The 27,569-nt window shown below is 43.9% G+C and overlaps 1 protein-coding gene across 1 annotated transcript in view; it reads right to left on the reverse strand.

Annotated features, from left to right (window-relative positions):
- Positions 1-27,569, reverse strand: part of MYBPC3 (myosin binding protein C3) — a 128,627-nt gene that overhangs the window by 11,841 nt on the left and 89,217 nt on the right. Inside the window, exons 28-29 of the mRNA XM_073350333.1 lie at positions 23,848-23,936; positions 13,364-13,559 (exon numbers count right to left, since the gene is read on the reverse strand). Of these exons, the coding sequence (XP_073206434.1) occupies positions 13,364-13,559; positions 23,848-23,936 (285 nt within the window). The remainder of the gene's footprint in view (positions 1-13,363; positions 13,560-23,847; positions 23,937-27,569) is intronic.

Genomic DNA, 27,569 nt, shown 5'->3' on the forward strand with positions numbered 1-27,569 from the left:
AAGATTAATTCAGTGTTTGTGATGTGTTCAGCTACTACAGTGGTTCTGACTTTGATTTTTGTAGCCATTTCAATAATCAGTTTGAGTGGAGAAGTCGCAACTAGTCATGTAATGGATAAAAATTACAACTCTGTGTAATGAATAAAAATACCTAGGGATGCAAAGATAGGGCAAAAAATTGACAGAGCCAGAATTGATATGAATTGGCTAAGTGAAACAAGCCAATACTGTGGAGGACTGTTTTGTGTAATTGAAGTCTATAAGGGATGATATTCTACAGAACAGTGATAAATTCAACCCTTAAACCAACCTAAGTGGATTGCTAGGTATACTGTGGCTTTCTGTGCCAAAGCATAGTATACGAACTCACTTCGCAGGCATACATGAGCCACCAAGGCTACGCTGAAATAAGGCAAAAACAGTTAAAGCCAGCTATTTCCAGCTGTTAATCTTTGGAGCTGAGCTGCAGGTTGGATGAAGGCTTCGCTCTTGCTCGTTCTCCACCCTCTCTTTCACACCAGCAGTTCAGAGTAAAACCCTTCCACCTCCACATCTATCAACAACTGCCTTAATTCTTTTTCGTCTCTCTTTCTGAAGTACAGAACATAGAAACAGCGATAGCAGCAGCACTGCCCATCAAAAGTGGAAATGTGTCATATTGGATTGGAAGTTTTAAAAACCGCAATCTGCTATACCAAGAAAATTTTCAACCTGTCATTTGTATATTGAATAACACCTCCATATTCATCTGAATATAACAATTCTACACCATCTGCCTATGTATCTGCCTGTGTGTAAAACGTCTACAGCAACCCCACTACTTGTGAATCTACCAGTACCTAACAATATTGGACCAGATGACTGTTATATTTGTTTAGAAATTATTCATTTGTGTTCTTATCTGTATATACTCAAATGAATACATTCTAAACAATTTCTCCTTTGTTTCTATCTTGACACCAAATGCTGGTGTTAATAGCAGGAAGTGTGTGTGATGCTTGCAGACCAGGTGCCAGCTCATGCCAAGGACTTTAGGCCCCAACTGAACACTGATGAATGCCTAGCTGGAAACCTGTCTGGCTCACCTGCGTGTTAGTATTATTAAAATAGTATTTGACTTTATGAAATGGTTGTAGGATGCTGCATGTATTTATCTCGCTTCAGGTTATATTAGGGTATGCATTGCAAACCTCTAACTATGACCTGGTCTACACTACAGAACTAGGTCGATGCAAAGCAGCTTATGTTGACCTAAGTATGTAAATGTCTACATTAAATTTCACTCCCGCCGATGTAACTGCCCCACTATGCTGACTTAATAAGTCCAATTCTGCAAGAGGCATAGAGTCAATGTCGATGTAGTTAGGTTGTCGCAGTGTCGGTGTAGACGCTGCATTGCTTACATCAACTTTTACTGGCTTTCAGAAACTGTCCCACAATGCCCCATACTGACAGCACAGTTGGTACAAGTGCTCCTGGTGACGATGCTCACTGCCAACACAAGGAGCAAAGTGTAAATACGCACCAGCGATGTAATTACTGCGGCGGCTGTATGCTGATGTAAGTGAGGTCGACTTAATTTTGTAGCGTAGACATGTCCTGTAACTCACCAAATAGGAAAGAAGCATTAATTAATGTAAAGGCTGGATTCCTACCAAAGATGCTGGGTCCTGCACACAAGAAGGTCCATTGAAACCAAATGAGCCATTGTGAAACATTAAAGGACAAAGACTGTGGATTGCTCCCCGACATCCATGAAGAGGAGATGTGCACGAGGATTCGTCCCATGAGCTTGGACTATGGGGGAAGGGAATAAAAATTCCTGACAAGAAGAAACTGGGTCTGTATGCTGCTTGGACTTTGAGAGGTCAAGATTTCTAAGCATAATCATAGAATCATAGAATATCAGGGTTGCGAGTGACCTCAGGAGGTCATCTAGACCAACCCCCTGCTCAAAGCAGGACCAATCCCCAACTAAATCATCCCAGCCAGGGCTTTGTCAAGCCTGACCTTAAAAATATCTAAGGAACGAGATTTCACCACCTCCCTAGGTAACGTATTCCAATGTTTCTCCACCCTCCAAGTGAAAAAGTTTTTCCTAATATCCAACCTAAACCTCCCCCACTGCAACTTGAGACCATTACTCCTTGTTCTGTCATCAGCTACCACTGAGAACAGTCTAGATCCATCCTCTTTGGAACCCCCTTTCAGGTAGCTGAAAGCAGCTATCAAATCCCCCCTCATTCTTCTTTTCCGCAGACTAAACAATCCCAGTTCCCTCAGCCACTCCTCATAAATTATGTGTTCCAGTCCCCTAATCATTTTTGTTGCTCTCCGCTGGACGTTTTCCAGTTTTTCCACATCCTTTTTGTAGTGTGGGGCCCCAAACTGGACACAGTACTCCAGATGAGGCCTCACCAATGTTGAATAGAGGGGAACGATCACATCCCTCGATCTGCTGGCAGTGCCCCTACTTATACATCCCAAAATGCCATTGGCCTTCTTGGCAACAAGGGCACACTGTTGACTCATATCCAGCTTCTCGTCCACTGTAACACCTAGGTCCTTTTCTGCAGAACTGCTGCCGAGCCATTCGGTCCCTAGTCTGTAACGGTGCATGGGATTCTTCCGTCCTAAGTGCAGGACTCTGCACTTGTCCTTGTTGAACCTCATCAGATTTCTTTTGGTCCAATCCTCTAATTTGTCTAGGGCCCTCTGTATCCTATCCCTACCCTCCAGCATATCTACCTCTCCTCCCAGTTTAGTGTCATCTGAAAACTTGCTGAGGGTGCAATCCACACCATCCTCCAGATCATTTATGAAGATATTGAACAAAACCGGCCCGAGGACCGACCCTTAGGGCACTCCACTTGATACTGGCTGCGAACTAGACATGGAGCCATTGATCACTACCTGTTGAGCCCGACAATCTAGCCAACTTTCTGTCCATCTTATAGTCCATTCATCCAGCCCATACTTCTTTAACTTGCTGGCAAGAATACTGTGGGAGATCGTGTCAAAAGCTTTGCTAAAGTCAAGGAAGAACACGTCCACCACTTTCCCCTCATCCACAGAGCCAGTTGTCTCGTCATAGAAGGCAATTAGATTAGTCAGGCATGACTTGCCCTTGGTGAATCCATGCTGACTGTTTCTGATTACTTTCCTCTCCTCTAAATGCTTCAGAATTGATTCCTTGAGGACCTGCTCCATGATTTTTCCAGGGACTGAGGTGAGGCTGACTGGCCTGTAGTTCCCAGGATCCTCCTCCTTCCCTTTTTAAAGATGGGCACTACATTAGCCTTTTTCCAGTCGTCTGGGACTTCCCCCGATCGCCATGAGTTTTCAAAGATAATGGCCAGTGGCTCTGCAGTCACATCCACCAACTCCTTTAGCAGTCTCGGATACAGCGCATCCGGCCCCATGGACTTGTGCTCGTCCAGCTTTTCTAAATAGTCCCGAACCACTTCTTTCTCCACAGAGGGCTGATCATCTCCTCCCCATTTTATGCTTCCCAGCGCAGTAGTCTGGGAGCTGACCTTGTTCATGAAGACTGAGGCAAAAAAAGCATTGAGTACATGAGCTTTTTCCACATCCTCTGTCACTAGGTTGCCTCCCTCATTCAGTAAGGGGCCCACACTTTCCTTGACTTTCTTCTTGTTGCTAACATACCTGAAGAAACCCTTCTTGTTACTCTTAACATCTCTTGCTAGCTGCAACTCCAGGTGTGATTTTGGCCTTCCTGATTTCACTCCTGCATGCCCGAGCAATATTTTTATACTCTTCCCTGGTCATTTGTCCAATCTTCCACTTCTTGTGAGCTTCATTTTTGTGTTCAAGATCAGCGAGGATTTCACTCTTAAGCCAAGCTGGTCGCCTGCCATATTTACTATTCTTTCTACACATCGGGATGGTTTGTCCCTGTCATGTCAATAAAGATTCTTTAAAATACAGCCAGCTCTCCTGGACTCCTTTCCCCCTCATGTTATTCTCCCAGGGGATCCTGCCCATCAGTTTCCTGAGGGAGTCAAAGTCTGGTTTTCTGAAGTCCAGGGTCCGTATTCTGCTGCTCTCCTTTCTTCCCTGTGTCAGGATCCTAAATTCGACCATCTCATGGTCACTGCCTCCCAGGTTCCCATCCACTTTAGCTTCCCCTACTAATTCTTCCCAGTTTGTGAGCAGCAGGTCAAGAAGAGCTCTGCCCCATTTGGTTCCTCCAGCACTTGCACCAGGAACTTGTCCCCAACCCTTTCCAAAAACTTCTTGGATTGTCTGTGCACCGCTGTATTGCTCTCCCAGCAGATATCAGGGTGATTGAAGTCTCCCATGAGAACCACGGCCTGCGATCTAGTAACTTCCGGGATAATCTCGGGATCCTCAGTGCTTGGCCTGGTTTATGATAGAAGCTTCTACCATCCTTTGAATTTAAGACTGTAACTCATTTGTGTATGTATGTTTACCTGCTTTAACCTTGTTAATGAATCTTTAGTTAATGTATTATAGGATTGGCTACAAGCATTTTCTTGGGTGTAAGATCTAAGGTGCAATTGACCTGGGACAAGTGACTGGTCCTTTGGGACTGGGAGTAACTTGAATATTATTGTGATTTTTGGTGTAAGGGACCATCTATCACAACGGCAGGCTTACCTGGCAATATAGACTGAAGTACCCAAATGGACTCTCTCTGACTCTCTGTATTAAGGCTGTTACAGTGCTTGAGGAGTTCACACTTGATACTTGGTTGCTGAAATCTAAGTATAGATCACCCAGTCAGTTTGGGGTTTGTGCTCCGCTTCTTAACAGTCTGTCCTGAAGTTGGTACTCACACTCTTGAGCCACTTCAAACAGCTTGAGAGTGTATAGTTCTCTTTCTTCTCTGGGGATGAAAGGGACTTATTTCAGGACAGTCCAGTTTTTGGTTGCCTGCTTCCTCACCCCAGTCCCCAAAAGGTAAGAGCACATGAGGCTGTAGGCATTAATCCCTCATCAAGAAGACATCTGTCCAGGAAGATTAACTGATTTATCAAAGGATCAGTGATTGATGTATTGGTTCTTTGACAGCCAGGTTAGGCTCTCACCCTTTCAGCTGACCTATGCATGCTGTTACATAGCAACTGTAGCACTGCCGTCAATAAAAAACAGCCTGCCTGTTTCTCCCACGTTTCCCTCTTGCCAAGAACATACAAATCTGGAGAGCAGAAGGTGCTGTTGACAGAAGTGAAGTAGGGCAGCTCTGATGAATGAGGGGCTGAGTCAATAATTTAAATTCATGGTTTGGCTGCAGATGGCTCTGCAAGTATCCAAGCCCTTTTGGTGATCAGCAGGAGATTAACTGAAATTTAATGTTGTGGCAAAGCTATCTACCTAAGAATTTAGAAATCTTACACCAGTCCTGCAGGCCTGGTACATCTTAATAAATGTAATAAGATTACTCACACTTTGTCAGCCATTAAGTTTCTATGGGAAATGGTTCTCTGACAACTGATATATATATTGTGACAGGGTCGGGCTAGATGGCTATAGGAAAGTAATAGAAGGCAGATATATTAGCCCCAGGCTAAGTAGGTCCCTTTTCCCTGGGTAAGGTAACAGGGAAGGTTCCAGAAGAATCAGGAACCTTTTGGAGACAATTAAGACAGGCTGATTAGAACACCTGCAGCCAATCAAGAAGCTGCTAGAATCAATTAAGGCAGGCTAATCAGGGCACCTGGGTTTTAAAAAGCAGCTCACTTCAGTTTGTGCTGTGTGTGTGAGGAGCTGGGAGCAAGAGGCACTAGGAGCTGAGAGTGAGAACGCGAACTGTTGGAGGACTGAGGTGTACGAGCATTATCAGACACCAGGAGGAAGGTCCTATGGTGAGGATAAAGAAGGTGTTGGGAGGAGGCCAGGGGGAAGTAGCCCAGGGAGTTGTAGGTGTTGCACAGCTATTCCAGGAGGCACTCTAGACAGCTGCATTCCACAGGGCCCTGGGCTGTAACCCGGAGTAGAGGGCGGGCCCGGGTTCCCCCCAAATCCTCCCAACTCCTGGTCAGACACAGGAGTCGTCGACCTGGACTGTGGGTTCAGAAAAATGGCCACGCTGAGGGCTGCCGTGAAACTCCAAGGCGAGCAAATCCGCCAATAAGCGCAAGACCCACCAAGGTAGAGCAGGAACTTTGTCACAACTGGTGTTAGAAGTGGGATCTGGTGTCCACAGCGCGGCGGAAGAAGGAGGGTGTTTGGAAGAGGGGGGGCGGTGGAAGAGGGTCTATTTTTATTTTTTTTCACCACAGTGGAGGAGGTAGTGCGGGCACTGATACAAGCAACGGCTGCCCAGGAGGAGGCTACTCGTGTCCAGGCAGCCGCCCAACAGGAGGCAGTGTGGCTGCAGCAAGAGACTACTCGGCTGCTGATGGACCAGGCTGCTCAAGACTGAGCTATGTTGCGGGAACTGGTAAACCAGGTAAAGGCCCTTACAGAGCTGAACCGTGACCATGATGGGACGCAGATCATTCGGGCCAGCAATTGCCCGCAGAAAATGATGCGGGAGGATGATGTAGAGGCATACCTCCTGGCCTTTGAGAGGACAGCCCTGCGGAAGGCTTGGCCCAAGAACAGTGGTCTGGCATCCTCGCTCCATTCCTGTGTGGGGAGGCCCAGAAGGCCTACTATGATTTGCCTGAAGAGGCTGCAGCAGACTACCTCCAGCTGAAAGCAGAGATCCTGGCCAGATCTCGGGTAACAACTGCAGTGCGAGCCCAGTGATATCATGAGTGGAGGTACTAGGAAAACAAAACCTCGCGGTCCCAATTATATGACCTCATCCATCTCGCATGAAAGTGGTTACGAACTGAGTCCTGGAGTCCAGAGGAGATACTACAGGTTCTGGTCATCGACCGGTACGTGAGAGGACTACCGCCAGACCTTCGCACCTGGGTAAGCCAGAACCAACCCTCCACCTACGACGAGGTTGTCGCGCTGGTAGAAAGGCGAAGGACGGCGAGTGACCTGACCCGACCAGTTAAGGAAGAAGCACCCTGGGTTAAACTAGCAGCACCAAGCCCTAGAGCTCGGGTAACTGGGCCACCAGGAGAACCTAGGTGGAAAAAGAGAGGGGCTGAAAGCCCACCAGAAGCCACAAGGAGTCGGAGCACTGAGGGGAAAGAGAATCGTGATGTTAGACTACCCAAATCCAGAGACCGGGGAATGCCTAGGGCTCCATACAGGTGTTACGCCTGCGGGGAGTGGGGACACATAGCTGCACAGTGTCCCAATGCCAAGGACCCTATGCAGTGTAACCTAGGGAACTGGGCAGACCCGTGCTCCCTAATCCACCTTGTGGGGGTCTCACTAACCCCACATATGTACACTAGACCAGTGAAGCTAAATGGTGTAGAGACCACAGTACTGGTTGATTCGGGGAGTGCTATCACGCTTGTCTCGGGGAAGCTCGTGAAGCGTAATCAGCTGCTGTGGGCCAAGTGTACAGGGATAACATGCATCCATGGGACAGTTGGTTATTACCCCACCATCCCAGTAAAAATCGAGATTCAGGGGAACACTACTGAGGTAGCAGCAGGTGTAGTCCTTAAACTCCCATACCCAGTGCTCATAGGGAGGGACTTCCCAGGGTTTGGAGACTTATTCCTGGTAGGGAAATTGGAGAAAGGGGGAAGCCCTGAAAGTAGTGAGGCATCCACAGTAGACTCTCAACCCCCAACCTTCTCTGAAATATCCCCAGATTTGTTCTCTACTCCCAGACAGCGTAGAAAGACAAAAAGGGAAAGAAGGGCAGCTAATGCCTTGGGAACCCAAATACTGGCCCAAAGCCAGAGGTTCGCTCTTGTAGGTAGGCGGACCCAAGCAGCTGAAAAGGAGGCCACCCAGGAGGGAGAAGCACCCGAGTCTGACCCACACCCTAACGCCTCTGAACCAGTAGAGGCAACAGAGACTGACCCCCTAGATCTCGGGCAGATTAGCCCTGGGAGAGGAAATTTTGGATGGAACCAGGCTGAAGACCCCAGGTACGACAACATTAGGAAGGAGGTGACCGAAATAGATGGGGTCCCCATGGAAGGGAAAACCCAGGGACCAGGACCCTACTTCATAATGAAGAAGAATTTCTTATACCGGGTTGCACCAGTACAGGGGCAGAAGGTACAGCAGATCCTAGTACCTCAAAAACACCAGAATGCTGTATTAAATCTGGCCCATAGTCATCTTTTTGGGGGGCATTTGGGGGTAGAGAAGACCCTGGCATGGATCCTACGACAATTCTTCTGGCCTGGAGTATATGAAGAAGTGCGGAGGTACTGTGCATCCTGCCCGGAGTGTCAGCTGCACAGTCCCCGTCCGCACTTGAGGGCACCATTAGTACCCCTTCCCATCATAGACGTCCCCTTCGAGTGAATAGCCATGGATCTAGTGGGACCCCTGGAGAAGACAGCCCAGGGCCACCAATATATACTTGTCATTTTGGCTTATGCTACTCACTACCCAGAAGCCGTCCCCCTGTAGAACACGGCCTCTAAAACGATAGCTAAAGAGTTGGTGGGGATCTTTGCCCGAGTGGGGCTACCAAAGGAGATATTAACAGACGAAGGTAGCCCATTTATGTTGAAGCTAATGAAGGACCGCTGCTCCATATACATACCCTGAGAACTTCAGTCTATCATCCGCAGACTGATGGGCTGGTAGAAAGGTTTAACCGAACCCTCAAGACAATGATAAGGAAAGTGGTAAGTTGAGACAGGAAGGATTGGGACACCCTACTTCCCTGCCTTATGTTTGCAATCTGGGAGGTACCTCAGGCCTCCACTGGGTTTTCCCCCTTTGAATTATTATATGGGCACCACCCCCGTGGCATACTAGATATTGCAAAAGAAATCTGGGAAGAGGAACCCAATGAGGGGAGAAATATAATTGACCATGTATTGCAGATGCAAGAACGGATAGCCCGGGTCACCCCTATTGTACGGGAACATTTGGAAAAGGCACAGGAGGCCCAGCAAATCTATTACAATCGCCAGGCAAAAGTCCGACGGTTCCAACCAGGGAATCGGGTGATGGTGTTGGTACCCACAGCAGAAAGCAAGCTTTTGGCCCAATGGTAGGGGCCCTATGAGGTGGTTGAACCCGTGGGGGAAGTAACCTACAAGATGCAGCAGCCAGGATGCCGGAAACAAGAACAAATTTATCACATTAACCTCTTAAAGCCTTGGCACCAACGAGAGGCATGTGTAGTGGCCCAAGAGACCCCAATCCAGGGAAATAATGTGCAGGAGCAGATCAGGATATCCACTGATCTGACACCAAACCAGAAGAAGGAGGTAACTGAGATGATCAACCGATACCAGAACGTGTTTTCAACCAAACCAGGCCAGACCATTGAAGCATATCACCACATTATCACAGACCCTGGGGTAAAGGTAACTTTAAGGCCCTATCGGGTCCCAGCAGCGAAAAGGGAGGAGATCAAGGCAGAGGTAAAAAGGATGTTGGAGCTGGGAGTCATCGAAGAGTCCCACAGTCAGTGGTCAAGCCCGATTGTGTTGGTGCCCAAACCCGATGGCACCACTAGGTTTTGTAATGACTTTCGTCGGCTGAATGAGAGATCCAAATTCGATGCATACCCCATACCCTGTATTGATGAGTTAATTGACCGCCTGGGCAATGCCCGATTTTTGACCACCCTTGATTTAACAAAGGGATACTGGCAGATTCCCCTTGCCAAAGATGCGAAAGAAAAGGTGGCATTCTCTACACCAGAGGGTCTGTTTCAATATACTGTTCTTCCTTTTGGATTGCATGGGGCACCTGCCACCTTCCAGCATCTTATGGACAAGCTCCTACGGCCCCATACCAGTTATGGAGCGGCATACCTGGATGGTGTGATTATTCACGTCCCTGACTGTGGGAAACCCACTTAGGAAAGGTGGAAGCGGTTCTGGACACGCTAAGATAGGCTGGTCTCACAGCCAACCCAGCCAAGTGTGCTATACGGCTAGCCGAGGCTAAATACCTTGGCTACATTGTAGGAAGGGGCATGGGTAAGCCCCAACTAAACAAACTAGAGGCTATCCAAAATTGGCCCCGGCCGAATCAGAAAAAGCAAGTCCGGGCATTCCTGGGTGTGGTGGGGTACTACTGACGATTTATTCCCCATTTTGCTACCAGAGCGAGTCCCCTAACAGACTTGATAAAAGCCCAGGGTCCAGACATGGTGAAGCGGACAGATGCCGCAGAGAAAGCATTCATGGGTCTACAGACAGCCCTCTGCAGTAACCCCGTGCTTATAGCCCCAGACTTCAACAAAGAATTCATTTTACAAACAGATGCATCTGAAGTAGGATTGGGAGCTGTCCTATCACAGATGGTCGGAGATGAAGAACACCCAGTCCTCTACCTCAGCAGGAAACTCCTCCTGAGAGAGCAGAAGTATGCCGTGGTTGAAAGAGAGTGCTTTGCTGTAAAATGGACCATGGAAACACTATGTTATTACCTTCTGGGACGACGGTTTACCCTTGTGACCGACCATGCACCCCTCCAGTGGATGCAGTGAAATAAAGAGAAGAACGCAAGGGTGACCAGATGGTTCCTGTCCCTACAACCTTTCCAATTCACCGTACAACACGGGGCTGGAAGCCACCATGGCAATGCAGATGGCTTGTCACAAATACACTGCCTGACGTCCCAAGTTACCCAACCCCGTAGTGTTGAGCAGAGAGGGGGGATATGTGACAGGGTTGGGCTAGATGGCTATAGGAGAATAATAGAAGGCAGATATATTAGCCCCAAGCTAAGTAGGTCCCTTTTCGCTGGGTAAGATAACAGGGAAGGTTCCAGAAGAATCAGGAACCTTTTGGAGACAATTAAGACAGGCTGATTAGAACACCTGCAGCTAATCAAGAAGCTGCTAGAATCAATTAAGGCAGGCTAATCAGGGCACCTGGGTTTTAAAAAGCAGCTCACTTCAGTTTGTGGTGTGCGTGTGAGGAGCTGGGAGCAAGAGGCACTAGGAGCTGAGAGTGAGAACGTGGACTGTTGGAGGACTGAGGTGTATGAGCATTATCAGACACCAGGAGGAAGGTCCTATGGTGAGGATAAAGAAGGTGTTGGGAGGAGGCCAGGGGGAAGTAGCCCAGGGAGTTGTAGGTGTTGCACAGCTATTCCAGGAGGCACTCTAGACAGCTGCATTCCACAGGGCCCTGGGCTGTAACCCGGAGTAGAGGGCGGGCCCGGGTTCCCCCCAAATCCTCCCAACTCCTGGTCAGACACAGGAGTCGTCGACCTGGACTGTGGGTTCAGAAAAATGGCCAAGCTGAGGGCTGCTGTGAAGCTCCAAGGCGAGCAAATCCACCAATAAGCACAAGACACACCAAGGTAGAGCAGGAACTTTGTCACAATATGTAAAATATAAAGTCATTTTTACGATATATAAAATGACTGTATATATCATGATATATAAAATGACTCCCTCTATATAAAGTCATTTTTATGGTATGAGATGTAGCAAACATTGGAAGGAAAATACTTAGTATTGTTGTACAGGACCAGAGCATGCCTTAGGTCAGGAGTGGGAAAACTACAGCCCAGGGGCCGCATCTGGCCCTCCAGACGTTTTAATCCGGCCCTCGAGCTCCCGCCGGAGAGCAGGGTGTGGGACTTGCCCCACTCTGGCGCTCCAGCCAGGGAGCAGGCTTGGGGGCTTTCCCTGCTCTGCGCGGCTCCTGGAAGCAGCGGCATGTCCCCCCTCTGGCTCCTATGTGCAGGGGCGGCCAGGGGGCTCCGTACGCTGCCCCCACCCCAAGTGCTGCCCCCGCAGCTCCCAGTGGCCGGGAACCATGGCCAATGGGAGCTGCAGGGGCAGCGTGCAGTGTGCGGTTGCCTGGCTGTGCCTCTGCATAGGAGCCGGAGGGGGGACATGCCGCTGCTTCTGGGAGCCGCTTGAGGTAAGCGCCGCCTGGAACCTGCACCCCTGGCCCCCTCCCACGCCCCAACCCCTGCCCAGGTCCTGATCCCTATTCTGCTCTCGGTCCCAGCCCGGAACACCCTCCTGCACCCCCAGCTGGAGCTTGCACCCTCTCCTGCACCCCACCCCCCAATTTTGTGAGCATTCATGGCCTGCCATACAATTTCCATACCCAGATGTGGCCCTTCGGCCAAAAAGTTTGCCCACCCCTGCCTTAGGTCCTTTGTGTCTAAAACCATTAGGTGCTCACTCTTGCCATCTTTATCCTATATATATATTAAAATTTTTAAAATTTTCAACAATATGTAATAAGCTCCATATTATCAGTTCTAAATGGTCAGAAATTATATTAAATAATAAAGTTCAATAAAATTACACATTCCCAGAAAGATATTGACAAATTGGAGGAAGTTTAAGGAGAACAAAAATGATCGGGGCTGAAGGAAGTGATTTAACCTTTCCTCCTAGAAGAGCACAATATTTATAATGTGGCTAAGCAACATTATACTCTTAAAATATTTGCAGATGGTTAACAGCAAAGATAAAATATTATTTTGTATTATTAGTATTTAGCATTAGCATTATTTAGTATGTTACACAGAGCTATAACAGAATTCTTGCTGACTATGAGATATATATTAGTCTGTGAATAATCTTCCAAGAGAATTTATGGAAGTGCCATTAAAATGAGAGTAGAAATGTGCAGTACAGAACAATTCTGCTCTGGGCTACAAGGGATGGACTGTCTTTGGGCTTGCTTATGGGATATGTTACTCTGCACCAGAGGGTTGTAAATCCTAGTGTACCATTAGTGTGTTGTTTACTAACTGGACTTGTGGACACTGCTGGCACCCACTAAACATTCCGTAGTGTGTGTTAAGGTAGTCCTGTGAAGAACTTCACTAACATGTACTAGGGAGCTTTTCGTATGTGCCAGCAGTGTCCACACAACCAGTAAGTCCATGACATGCTCATGTGAACTAAAATTTACACCCACTGATGTGGACTAATGCATCATGTAGACAAGCCCTTATCTAATCTAATAGGTCTTTCCATCTCTGTCTGCTATAATTGTATTAGACAAGTATTCTCTGAATTCTTTTAGAAAATTAGGGTAAATTCACAACCGGAATCAAGTAGAATCCTCCTACTAATATATTAGCGCCCTTCTCTGACTCTGGGAAGAGTAGAATAATACACATACTAGTCCCATGATTTTTTTGCATTTACAACCCCTGGGTGTAGAAGGATCATGACACCAGCATACTAATTCCTGGATTCATATTTCCTACCTGTAGTAAAATCATGCATAAACCCACCAGGGCTGGGATCCATACTTTCTTCTCCTGTGCAGAAGGATACACATACTAATTCCACAATTTTAAATGTTGAGCTTTAGAGTCACCAGTTTCTTACCCATTATCTGCATGGTAATAGCAACCTTATCATTCATGTTTTCTATCTGAACTTCCACTTCATATGTTCCTGAGTGGTGATGCTCAGCCTTTCGAATGAACAGGATAGTGTCTGTGGTGCTGTTCCGAATTCCCACCTCTTTGGCGTCTAGTGTTTGACCATCTTTTGTCCAAGTGATTTTGGGTCGAGGTTTACCCTGTAGGAAGAAAAGAGCAAGCTTATTCTCTGGACAACAACAGATTTGCTTTTTTCAGGGTCTTTTTTTTTTTTTTTTGGTCTATAAAAATAGAAGAATTAATTTCAGGTGCTGTACTGATAGATGAACATATGATTCTTTGTCTGCTTCTCCATTTTCTGGGCCCCTCTAGATATTTCTCTTCCATCCTCATGGGTCAATAGCATGTTCTAACTGGGCAATGTAGATATAACACCCCCATTTTAACATAAGTCATTCTGGGAACAAACACTGACAAAAGACTGAAGTTGACTTCTCCTCTGAGATTAATTAGGAGAGCTAGCTATCTGAATGCCCCTTTTCTTTGGAGGATGAGGAAATTGAGAGCAAGTGGAAGATTAACAACAGAAACCTCATGTGTTTTCTGTTGAGGCTGTTACTCCAGCTACTGTTCCTCCCACCAGTCCCTGACTCCCTTCTCCAGTTGCTTTCAAGGCCTTTCAGAAGCTCTTGTCCAGAACTGCAGCATCCTTGGATCTAGAATTTTGGTAGTGCAGGACAAAACACATAAACTGATATATTTCACTCCAAACAGTCAGGCACACTGGCTGTGCCCATAAATGAAGACATTCTGGAGCCAATAAAAGATCTATAACCTATACTTCCATTAATACCAGCCACTTCCAAGATAGCTGATATTTAGCTCCTCAAAAGTGCTTTGGGTCCTTTTTTTCAATCCTACATTGGGGTTCCTATTCTTTCAGCAGCCTAAGAAACATTCAAACAATTTGGCTCTCAAAAGTACATCCCTAGAACTTCTGGGCAGGAACCCTTATTCATTAGGCACCTTACAATCCACTGTACTACCACATTTGCTGGTTAACTGATTTATTCAACTGGGACAAACTGGTCTCCTCTTCTTGATCAGCTGCTTGAGGACACCAGAAATGAGGCAAAAAAAGTCTCACAAAGTCTCACTCTGTCAAGCTGTCTGAAGTGGTTCATGAACGTGCATGCCCATCTCATGGCAGTCTGTCAAGAACAAGGGCACAAACCCCCAACTGGTTGTGTGTTCTATAATTAGATTTCACCAATGAAATATCAGGTGTGAACTCCTCAAGCACTATACCAGACTTAGCATGGAGTCAGACAATTGTCTTAAGCACTGCGGTCTATCTTGCCACCCAGGAAAGCCTGCCTTTGTGTTAGATGATCCCTTATACCAAAAATCACATCAATATTCAGGTTACTCCCAGTCTCAAAGGACCAGTCACTTACCCCAGGTCAATTGTACCTCATATCTCAAACCAGAGACAATGCTTGTAGCCAATCTTATAATACACTAACTACACATTTATTAACTAGGAAAAAGAAATGAGTTATTTACAAGGTTAAAGCAAGTAAATATACACATACTAATGAATTACAGTGTTGGGTTTTAAAAGGTATAGAAGCTGCTGTAATATGCAAGCTCTATATGTCTTTTAGGGCTAACCCAAGCTAAACAGCTTGGGGATCGCTTGTTTAAGCTTAGAAATACTGCCCTCTCAATTCCAAGCAGTATAGTGATGCAGTTCCTTCTAGTCAGGGATATTTATTCTCTTCCCCCAGAGTTCAACGTGTGACGGAATGCGGGTTTGTACATGTCTCCTCTTTGTGGTTGTGGGGGGGAACAATCAACAATCATTCCCTGATATTCCACAATCATTTCTCTGGTGTCCGCATGCCTTCTTTTTTTGGGCAGGAGATGATAACTCTCATGGTAAACTAGTATTTCACACATGGTAATGCTTCTCTCCTGACTGGGGGGTGGGGGGGGGTTCCAGCTTCATAGCAAACACTTTAATAGTTACAAAGCAAACACTTGTATATTACCTTATAATATGGGATACAGATATTATAAGTGATATTCGTGAATGCAGCAACTCACAAGCATTTCATAAAGTCCAAACACTAAACACATTCTTAGAAACTTAACATCTATTTTAAAAATGCTAACACACTAGTTTCCAGCTATGCATTTGTAAGTGTTCAGTGAGGTTTAAGGGCATTGGCATGAGCTGGCACCTGGTCTGCCAACATCACATACTCCCTTCAAGCAGCAATGAATGCCTCTGACAAGCTGCCCTCTCATTTGCCATTGCGGTAACTATGCAAAGATCCTCTGAACTACAGTCCTCCAGACTTCTCAAGATGCTGCAGAAGCACCATCGAGGAGTTGTGCTTCGAAGGTCCTGAGGTCTTTAAATCAAGATGATTCTCTGCTTACTCTGAGAGATTCAAGAGCATCCTTTAGGTTTTCTTTGCCACTACAAGGAAGTTCTCTTTTAGACACAAGTACCTTCAGGCAAAGGTCTGGCCAGAATTTATACTAAAACACCCGGTGAGCCACCTGGAAAGTAACCACACTATTCTAGGAATAGGATCTTTACTCTGTCCTCTGGATCATTAGTTGTTGCATTAGAATGCAAGCAGTAAGTTTGATGGTCAGTTTGAGAGCCTTGGACTAGACCATTTTACAGATCTCTTCCATTTTCTCCCACATTTTGCAATGCCTTATTTCTTCCTGCCATGGAATAGAATCACCTCAGACCAGTGGATTCTCAAAGTACCAGACAAGGTTTCTTCATCCTATTCCAGTCCATAGCTGCCTCCCTCCCTCTTCATCCCATTTCATGGACCCTTCTGAGGATAAACTTGAAAAAAGAAGTGGTCTCTTCCTTCAACTGGGAGCCATAGAAGAAGTTTAAAACAATTTAAATGAAAAGGATTCTATTCCTGTTAGTTTTTGATTCTCAAAAGGAAGGGAGGATTAAGTCTTATCCTGGATTTTAGGCATGTGGTATACTTTTTTACTCATCTTAAGTTCTTACTGTCCATCCTCCCCTACCTAGATATGCAGGAGTAGTTCACTGCTCTCAGTTTAAAGGACACATATTTCCACACTATCATCTGTTTCATAGGAAGTACCTCCGTTTCATAGACTCAACAGTAGCAATATTGGATCTTTCCATTTGGTCATATCACAGCTCCAAAGGTCTTCACCAAATGCTCAACAGTAATTACAGTCCATTTCAGAAGAGCGGGAATCCACATGTATCCCTGCTGATTCAAGGCAAATCCTTTCAGGATGCTTCATCAGTTTGGAAATTGTTCCAGTTTCTGGGTCTCTGAGATTACCAAAATCAACACTCATTCTTACTGAAATATTGGAGTTCAGAGGCATGGCCTTAAATTCCATCCTAGCCAGCGGATCAGCTTGAATATCATCTACAATACTCAAATATGCCCATAATAAGACAGATATAGTATCCCAAGGCTCCTGGGTCATATGGCTTCATGCACCTATGTGACCACTCTGCTCTTCCACAAAGGGTGACTAAAGAGGGACTGGTTTCAGAGTAGTAGCCATGTTAGTCTGTATCCACAAAAAGAAAAGGAGTACTTGTGGCACCTTAGAGACTAACAAATTTATTTGAGCATAAGCTTTTGTGAGCTACAACTCACTTCTTCGGATACATGCAGTGGAAAATACAGTGGGGAGATTTTATATACACGGAGAACATGAAACAATGGGTGTTACCATACACAGTGTAACAAGAGTGATCAGGTAAGGTGAGCTATTACGAGCAGGAGAGAATAAAAACCTTTTGTACTGATAATCAAGGTGGGCCATTTCCAGCAGTTGACAAGAACGAGTGAGGAACAGTAGGAGGGGCAGGAAATAAACATGGGGACATAGTTTACTTTGTGTAATGACACATCCACTCCCAGTCTTTATTCAAGCCTAAGTTAATGGTGTCCAGATTGCAAATTAATTCCAATTCAGCAGTCTCTCATTGGAGTCTGTTTTTGAAGTTTTTTGTTGAAGAATTGCCACTTTTAGGTCTGTAATCAAGTGACCAGAGAGATTGAAGTGTTCTCTGACTGGTTTTTGAATGTTCTAATTCTTGACGTCTGATTTGTGTCCATTTATTCTTTTATGTAGAGACTATCCAGTTTGACCAATGTACATGGCAGGGGAATTGCTGGCACATGATGGCATATATCACATTGGTAGATGTGCAGGCGAACGAGCCTCTGATAGTCTGGTTGATGTGATTAGGCCCTGTGGTGGTGTCCCCTGAATAGATATGTGGACACAGTTGGCAACAGGCTTTGTTGCAAGGATAGGTTCCTGGGTTAGTGTTATTGTTGTGTGGTATGTGGTTGCTGGTGAGTATTTGCTTCAGGTTGGGGGCTGTCTGTAAGCAAGGACTGGCCTGTCTCCCAAGATCTGTGAGAGTGATGGGTCATCCTTCAGGATAGGTTGTAGATCCTTGATGATGCGTTGGAGAGGTTTTAGTTGGGACAAACCAGAGATGGTATGCAAAGTGTCCCATTTCAATCACTAGTGCTGCAGAGGGAAGGGGTGTCAGTTGCCTTCACCCAAATATGGGGTGTTTATCCATGATATTTAAGGCACAAAGAATCCTTTCTACACTTAAACGTTCTGGAGCTCAGAGCAATCCAGTTTAACTTGCAAATCTTTCTTTCCTCAGTTGAATTTTATCACTCTCAAGATCTTCACATATAATACCACTGCCATGTATTATGTCGACTGGCAAGGTGGGGACTTATATAAAGAAACTTATAACTTTAAGGGAAAAAATTACCTTTTGGACTGAAATTATTATTTACCAAAACATTTAGGACCAGGTACTTGGCTGGTTTTCCAACCTGTTTGCAAAATGGAATAGCTCAAAGGGATTAGAGGAGGCAGAAGATCTGTCCCTAAATTTTTTCAGTAACGAAGAGCCATGACAAATTTTAGTAGCTTTTTCTGAAAGTTATATCTAGCTCAAAATAGAAACTTACTATGAAAGTGCCCTCTTAGTCATAAATGTATCTTAGCAATTGCTGTAGTTATAGTACGGTTGAGTAGGCACTTTTTTTATAACCCCTTATTTAAGATGCTATAGTAACTAATGAAATAGGGCAAATGTTTGCACTGTTGGTTTTCATATCCCGATACTCTTATTTATAGACTGTGAAAAGCATGAACCCATAGAAAGCATGTTCCTAATTCATATCTCGGAGGATTGGATTTCTGTAATGAGCAATATCTAATCTTGGAAGGAACAGTGAGAGGCAGAGTAGGTGGATGGCACACCAGAAGAGCCTCAGGGGCTTTACTGAAGGGAGATAGAGAAGTGATTTTTTCTAACAATGTTTTTTAGACACTAATATTTACAGATATATGATGGGCAGGAAGGCAGTTAAGGAATACCTTGAGTCCCCAATAATAGCACATAATACTACTTCTAGTACTTGTCTAGTTAATTTTGGAATAAATGTGTACAAACCTCCTCCTCTTGACAGGATGTCCCACAAGATTACAGCGCTCTATAAAAAAAGGAGTGGTCTACTAATTACTTGGCTTTTGCCCTGCTCTAGCACTTTTCATCTAAGGATTTCAAATTTCTTTACAAACATTAATTCAGCCTAATAATACCCTTATAAGGTAGCTGAATAGTAGAATTCCCATGTTAGAGATGGGTAGGGCTGCGATTCTGTCCGGACATCATAGAAGTCACGGATTCCATGACTTTCTACAACCTCTGTGACTTCCACAGCTGCAGCAACTGGTGTGGCTGACTCCAGGGCCACCAGAGCAGCTGGCCCTAGGGACCGCTCAAGCAATAGCAGTCCTGGAGGCAGCTGAAGCAGCAGCCCGGGGAGTGCCCGAGCAAGGACGGTCCCAGAGGTGGTCAGAGCAGCAGATCCAGGGGCGATTCTGGAGGATATTGGGAGAGCAGTCCCCATGGGCCTCGGACACGCCCCCTCGCCCCACGGCAGACAGTCCCCACTACCGAAGCAGCCCCCTCCCCCCCGAGCAAAGGGGTCTAAGAGCAGAGATTTAGTAATGGGTATTTATAGTAAAAGTAATGGACAGGTCACTGGCCGTGAATTTTTGTTTATTGCCTGTGACCTGTCCATGACTTTTACTAAAAATATCCATGACTAAATCTTAGCCTTACAGATGGGTAAACAGGCCCATAGAGAATAAGTGATTTTGACAAGGTCAGAGACTCAGTCACAGGAATAGAACACAGGATTCTGACTTACAGTGCCATCAGACAGTGCTCCTCAATTCCTGATTGTGTCTTCTATTCACAGAGGTTTAGCATTAATTCAGAGGCTTGTCTATGTACTCCAAATCTCTTTTTGTATTTTGAATACTGCAGTCTTATCTTCTGAAGTGCCTCTTCTTTAGCAAGTACAGTCCTAATTTTTTTAGCCTACCTGAAGAAGCTAAACCTCTCAATCTTTATTTTTATTTTCCTTTTGTTGTTTTTTTTTTAGAAAAGGTGATAAAAATTGGATATTGTAGTCTAAATATGATTTAATTAGTTCCTTCAGAGCTTTTACTTTAGTGAGAGCTATAGTTAAGGTTACAAATCAACATTCATTAAACTTGTTTTCACTTACAACTTTATGAAGAATTCTTTTGAGTTGAAATTTTCCACTTTTGGTTTCAGACCAAAAAAAAATGTTTTGTGGAAAACTCCTTCAGTTGTTGAGTTATCACAGCAGCAAAATTATATCTTTTTTCAATTTAAAAATGTTTTAAAGATTTAACAGTAATTCAGCTGTGTCAGAATAACAGCCGTGTTAGTCTGTATTCGCAAAAAGAAAAGGAGTACTTGTGGCACCTTAGAGACTAACCAATTTATTTGAGCATGAGTTTTCGTGAGCTACAGCTCACTTCATCGGATGCATACCGTGGAAACTGCAGCAGACTTTATATACACACAGAGAATATGAAACAATACCTCCTCCCACCCCACTGTCTTGCTGATAATAGCTTATCTAAAGTGATCATCAAGTTGGGCCATTTCCAGCACAAATCCAGGTTTTCTCACCCTCCACCCCCCCCCACAAATTCACTCTCCTGCTGGTGATAGCCCATCCAAAGTGACAACTCTCTACACAATGTGCATGATAATCAAGTTGGGCCATTTCCTGCACAAATCCAGGTTCTCTCACCCCCTCACCCCCCTCCCAAAAACCACACACACAAACTCACTATCCTGCTGGTAATAGCTCATCCAAAGTGACCACTCTCCCTACAATGTGCATGATAATCAAGGTGGGCCATTTCCAGCACAAATCCAGGTTTTCTCACCCCCCTACCCCCATACACACACAAACTCACTCTCCTGCTGAGTAACAGTAACTCAAAATTGTCTGCCCTATAAAATGTTGCATTCTGTATGTGGCTAGACATGGGATGAGATGGGGTGGGATCTGAGTTACTACAGAGAATTCGTCCTGGGTATCTGGCTGGTGAATCTTACCCATTTGCTCAGGGTTCAGCTGATCGCCATATTTGGGGTCGGGAAGGAATTTTCCTCCAGGGCAGATTGGAAGAGGCCCTGGGGGGTTTTCGCCTTCCTCTGTAACATGGGGCACGGGTCACTTGCTGGAGGATTCTCTGCACCTTGAAGTCTTTAAACCATGATTTGAGGACTTCAATAGCTCAGACATAGGTGAGAGGTTTATTGTAGGAGTGGGTGGGTGAGATTCTGTGGCCTGCATTGTGCAGGAGGTCAGACTAGATGAACATAATGGTCCCTTCTGACCTTAATATCTATGAATCAGTGAAAAAATACTTTAGAAAGTTTAGGGGTGAGGGACTTGAGAAAGAATAATGGTAAGCATTTAATTTCATGGTAGCGATGTTAAGCATGCAGTTCAGACATAAGACATAAACTCCGTATGTCTCAACTTCACACATGACATATCACAGTTGCTTCAAATTTCTGACTTTCCACTGCTCATTGAAACGATACATCCCCATGCATATAAACCCCTTTGTATAACCTGGAAACCACAAGCCACAACACATGCAAACTGTACTTTATATAGATTCCACTCATCTGTACATACAGTACTCCCACTTCCCATCCATCCTCAACATAAGCACTTTATAAGTACTATATATACACAGTTCTCTCCCTTACTGAAATGATATTTTGCATATCTCTAACTCTATCCATCTGAGATTTCAAAATGCTTTACAAACCTTAATGAATTAATCTCCACAAACACCCACACCTGACACTAAAGGTGCATCATTTTCTTCATTTTCTAGATGAGGAAAATGAGAAACATCAAATTATTTGCCTAAGGTCACACAGAATGTCAGTGTCAAATCCAGAAATAGAATCTGCAAGTTCTAACTTCCAGTCCTATGCCTCAGTCAGAAGACCATCCTTCTTTGTATATGCTCATCCTGACATAAATTCACATACAAAAATATATGTTCTTTGACATATGTGATTACTGTGATTGCTTATACAATTGCAGCAAATGCACGCACAGATAACCAGTAAGTGATTTAACTGCCTAGTTAATTATACACTCTGTATAATTTCAAGTGCATGCACACAGTAACTGTATGTAGTTGCACACATGCAGTTTTGAAAATCTGCCATGCAATTTTTCACACTTTGAATACATGCCCAACAAAGCACTGACATTCATATCTGCCTCATGCATACAAATTACACTTCTAATGAACACGTAGACACCGTACATGTGCGTAAACTCTGAACACCTCTCTCTGCAGGCTTATTTGCACAGAGATGCATAAACAAACATACTCTGTTAATGAGTATCCTAGCCACATTTTATACATAGACGCCATAAAAGCCACTATTTTCTTCCTTTACACTCTTTTCAAGGTGTATGCAAGAGGAGAAGTAAGATACACCCCTTTCCAGTGGTGTAGCTCTCCCCTCCCAAGGAAGAAGGAAGCAAGGAAGAAAGAGTTACAATTCCTTCGGAATGCTTCTGAGGTAGCACAGATACATGCAGCCTCACATTCAGCTGAGCCTAAAGGCTTGGCTCTTCCCCCTGTTGATTATTTTTATATCAGTGTGAATGATGACAATTATTTGTATGAAATAAACTTTTGATGATTGAAATTTGTGTAGATTTTTTTCCTTCCTAAGATGTTTTTGAGTACTTATCTTTTTTAATTAAATGTAATAAACATGATTGATTTTTGTTGTCTTTTTTCTTTAATATTTGTCCTTAATGTGAAATGTTAAAAATACTATTGTATATTATTTATGACAACTGGAGCATGTAGTGAAAGCTATAGGTAAGGTGGACTAAGCATTTCCATTATAACCCCCCATTTTTAGTTGCTTGTCACTTTCTGAAGTTTTCACATTTGCATTGAGAATTTGATTTTAAATGGTTCATTTGTTTTTCAGTAGGAGGAAAGAGGGAAACAATCTTAACCCATTGTTGTACCTCAGCAGCAGGGTTTAGAAATCTGAAGTTTGGCAAGCAAGTCCTTAAGGAAGTACAATATTTTAATTTGATTTGGCCAGGTTATTTATTTATTTCTATTTAAATAATAAAAAGATGCCTTTACAAAGCTCTGGCACATAATTAATACTATCAAAAAGGGTTATAAGGAGTTAAAAATCTTACTTTGGACATGTGCCATTTTTTCTGATAAAGGGTGCCGTGCATGTGCAATTTGGATTGTAGTAAAAGCCATCAAACTGAGGACATGAAATAAGACAGCACTGCCTCATTATATAATTTCTTTAAATTTGCACTCACAACTTTAACTCTATTGCCTGGCATTACAGTGCATCTTTAATTGCATGAGCATAAGCTGGTATCTTGTCTTATTCATTGTGTGGATTGTACAATGTATTGTGAATGACGCAGGGCAGGAACACCCCGTTTTAAATAACTTATCAGAACAAAAACTAACAGGAGGGGCATACATAAAATTATTATTTGTCAACAACAAAAAATCCTTTGTGTTAAAATATATTTAAACATAATTGAATTTGAACTATATATCTTAAATACATAAAGCCAGTTCTGGCTCATTGTTATTTTGATTCTCTCCATTAGATCATTGGACCCTTCTTTGCTATTCAGTGCTTGCTATCTGATCTGTGAATAGAGGGCCAAATTCTGCTCAGTTACACTGATGTAAATCGGGAGTAAATCCATTGATTCCAGTAGATGTACTCCAGACTTACACTGTTGTAAACAAACTGAATTTGGTCTAGTGTGAGGACTGGCCTAACTTGCTGCATATCTCCGCTTTATTTACTGTAAACTATCCAACCATATAGGGCTACTATCACATTTGATTCTAGGTTAAACGTCACACAAGCCCATCATTTTTAGGAACCAGTGGCCAGCCAGCAGGGGAGCTTGGGTAAGGAAAAAATAATCTGTTATATAAGCAACTAAAGAGACCCATGTCAAAACTGAATCAATCACATACCTGGAAGGGAATCACAATGTTGATTGTCTCTCCTACTTTCTTCACCAGAGTCTGCCGTAGATAGCGAGGCAGCCAGAATTTGGGACGTTCTGTTGATAAAGACAGATGTCATATTTTGGTTATTTGAAATGTTAGGAAAATGAAGGAAAAACACCAATGGAGACAGCGTTTATACCTAACACTGGGAATCAATACAAAGTGCTTGTGAGCATGAGAAAATCAGAATGAATGCTACTCATACAGTTGGGAAAATTGATAATTTCCTGTGCATATTCATCTGTAACAGCAACTCTTGCCCTTGTTTCTGTACTTCTGCAGGCTCAATTGCTAGCAGGACTAGTGCATTTCCTCTGAATGAAGGAAGATTCTGGAGGTTTCTGCATAGTATATGCACCTCTTTGTGGAGCTCAGCTCACTGGGTACCCATCTGCAGAGCAACAAGGGGATAGGGCATGGGCAGGCTTGGCTGAGAGGCAGGGAAACTGCTGCTGCACAGATCCCCCAATCCTCCTCCCAACACTACATCAGCCACTGGGTTTGCATCACTGTTGTGGAGTGGCTCAATAACACCTCAGTGACCAGTGGTGGAAGGAGTTGCACTTCATTACTCAGCATCAAGGGAGTAATTTGTGGCAGCTTACTTTTCCTTTACAAGTAGGAATCTTATTGCAAAGTGTATTCTGTCTTTTCAAATCCCGGCTCATTTGAATTTTTCTTGCTGTCATAAATATAAAGGGAAGGGTAACCACCTTTCTGTATACAGTGCTATGAAATCCCTCCTGGCCAGAGGCAAAACCCTTTCACCTGTAAAGGGTTAAGAAGCTAAGGTAACCTCGCTGGCACCTGACCCAAAATGACCAATGGGGGGACAAGATACTTTCAAATCTGGAGGGGCGGGACAAAGGGTCTGTCTGTCTGTGTGATGCTTTTGCCGGGAACAGATCAGGAATGCAGTCTTACAACTCCTGTAAAGTTAGTAAGTAATTTAGCTAGAACATGCGTTAGATTTTCTATTGTTTAATGGCTGGTAAAATAAGCTGTGTCCTTTTGTAACTTAAGGTTTTGCCTTGAGGGATTCTCTATATTTTGAATCTGATTACCCTGTAAGGTATTGACCATCCTGATTTTACAGAGGTGATTCTTTTACCTTTTCTTTAATTAAAATTCTTCTTTTAAGAACCTGATTGATTTTTCATTGTTCTTAAGATCCAAGGGTTTGGGTCTGTGTTCACCTGTACCAATTGGTGAGGATTCTTATCAAGCCTTCCCCAGGAAACGGGGTGTAGGGCTTGGGAGGATATTTTGGGGAAAGATGTCTCCAAGTGAGCTCTTTCCCTGTTCTTTGTTTAAAATGCTTGGTGGGTAGCATATGGTTCAAGGACAAGGCAAAGTTTGTACCTTGGGGAAATTTTTAACCTAAGCTGGTAAGAATAAGCGTAGGGGGTCTTTCATGCAGGTCCCCACATCTGTACCCTAGAGTTCAGAGTGGGGAAGGAACCTTGACACTTGCATACTCTGTCTTACCTTTTCTCCTTCCCTTATCCATATCAATTATCTATAGAATGAATTTGTAAGCCTGGATTTGGAGTACTCGTTCTTATATCTGTCTGGTTTTCAGATGCTCTGTAACTCTAGTTCATTACACTAGTGGGACTCTGGTAGGCATCTTGTGTGAGTCAAGAGTGAGGAATGGGCAGTTAACAGCTCTTAATATCTTTTGGACTGCAGTCAAATGAATTAAAACTTATTGCTATTGAGTGGTGGATAGGATGGTAATCAACAAAGTAGGACATGCAAGTGCAGATAACAGCTTTTATCCAGAGAGTCCTTGGCCTCAGTTTGCAGGAGTGTGAATGTTTGTCATTAACATACCAATCTATTTCAAGAATACTCTTATAAAATAAATAATTAAATAAATAAAGCATCTCTTAGTCAGACTTTGAGACAACCATTTCAGGAAGCAAAATGTAAACATTTTAAAAACTGAAATATGAATAAAAATATACTGACTATGGTCCAAATCCTGTTATCTCTCTTGTATGTTTCCAGAATTAGGAAATGAATAGTTCAGAACCAACTTGAGAGAACTGTCAAGTATTGGAATATGGGCAGAGTTATACTCAAGTGAGGGAATGCCTGCTCGCTGTCCTCACCCTAAAGAAAGTGTGTACCCTACCAATCCCAGAATTTCCTCTCAGTTAGGAGAGACAAGCTTTCAAGCTACACAGAGCTCTTCCTCAGGTCTAGGGAAAGTACTCAGTGTGTCACAGCTAAATACAAGGCCAACAAATAGTTTAGCATAAGTAGTTAGCACATATTCTAAGAGATGTTTCAAGGTAAAGTAGCCTATTAAACCCCCTGTTTCATAGGACAAAAAGGAGGTTTAGTGGGTTACAGATTGTTGTAATAAGCCATAAATTCAGTGTCTTGATTAAGACCATGATTTTTAGGGAAGGTCTACACTACAAACTTGCATTGGTGTGGCTGCACTGTCTGGTGACGAAGCTCTAAGCTGATCGGAGAGAGCTCTCCTGTTTGCTTAATAACTCCACGAGAGATGGTAGCTATGTCGGTGAGAAAAGTTCTTCTGTTGACTAGGACTGTCTACATGGGGGGTTAAGGTTGGTATAACTACATCGCTCAGGAGTGTGGATTTTTTACACCCCTGAACGACATAGTTATATTGAAGTAAGTGTGTAGCGTAGACCTGGCCATAGCGTCTAGCAATGTTAGGAATTTAAGCTCCCAGGCTCATCTTTTGAAAATGTTGTGCAGGTTTCCTTTGAGGATGGGGCTGATAGGTCAGATATGGAGTGATCGCTTTTTGAAAACTGTTCACCCACAGGTGATACAGTGTTTTTGTCTTCTGTCCTCTTCTTCTGTAAGTTCATTTGAGAGCATAGTGATTGTCTCGTTTCACCCAGAGAGGTTGGAGGGCTGTTTGAAGACCAAGCTCATCATCAGAAGCAGGCTCCCCATAGACCAGGACACACCAACTCAAAGTAGCACCAGATCCCACCAGAACAACAAAAGCAAAACCTGCGGACATATGTCCACTACTACAATGATCAGCACCCCTCACAACACACCTCTTAAGATCCATTGGTCCTATACATGCCTATCACAACATATGGTTTATCTCATCCAGTGCACTAAATGCCCCAATAACAACTATGTGGGTGAAACCAGAAAATCACTATGATCTCGAATGAACTCACACAGGAAAAGTATAAAAGACAAAAACACTGTATTAACTGTGGGTGAACACTTTTCACAAAGAGATCACTCTATATCTGACCTATCTCCCCATCCTCAAAGGAAATATGCACGCTTTCAATAAAACGAGGAGTATTTGTACAGACTAACATGGCTACCACTCTGAAACCTGTCACTTTCAAAAGACAAACCTAGGAGCTTAAATTCCTAACTTTGCTAAAGACTAAAAAATCATGGTCTTAATAAAGACACTGGATTTATGGCTTATTACAACAATCTGTTAACCCACTAACCCCCCTTTTTGTCCTATTACTACCGGGGTGTTAACGGGCCATTTCACCCTGATGGTCCCTTAGTTTAGCATAAGTAGTTAGCACACATTCTATCTCTTCAATCTTGTATTTAGCTGTGATGCTCTGAGAACCTTTCCCAGACCTAAGGAAGAGTTCTGTGTAGCTGGAAAGCTTGTCTGTCTCACCAACAGAGGTTGGTCCAATAAAAGATAT

This window comes from Lepidochelys kempii, chromosome 6 (assembly GCF_965140265.1).
Source record: "Lepidochelys kempii isolate rLepKem1 chromosome 6, rLepKem1.hap2, whole genome shotgun sequence".
Classification (NCBI taxonomy): Eukaryota; Metazoa; Chordata; order Testudines; family Cheloniidae; genus Lepidochelys; species Lepidochelys kempii.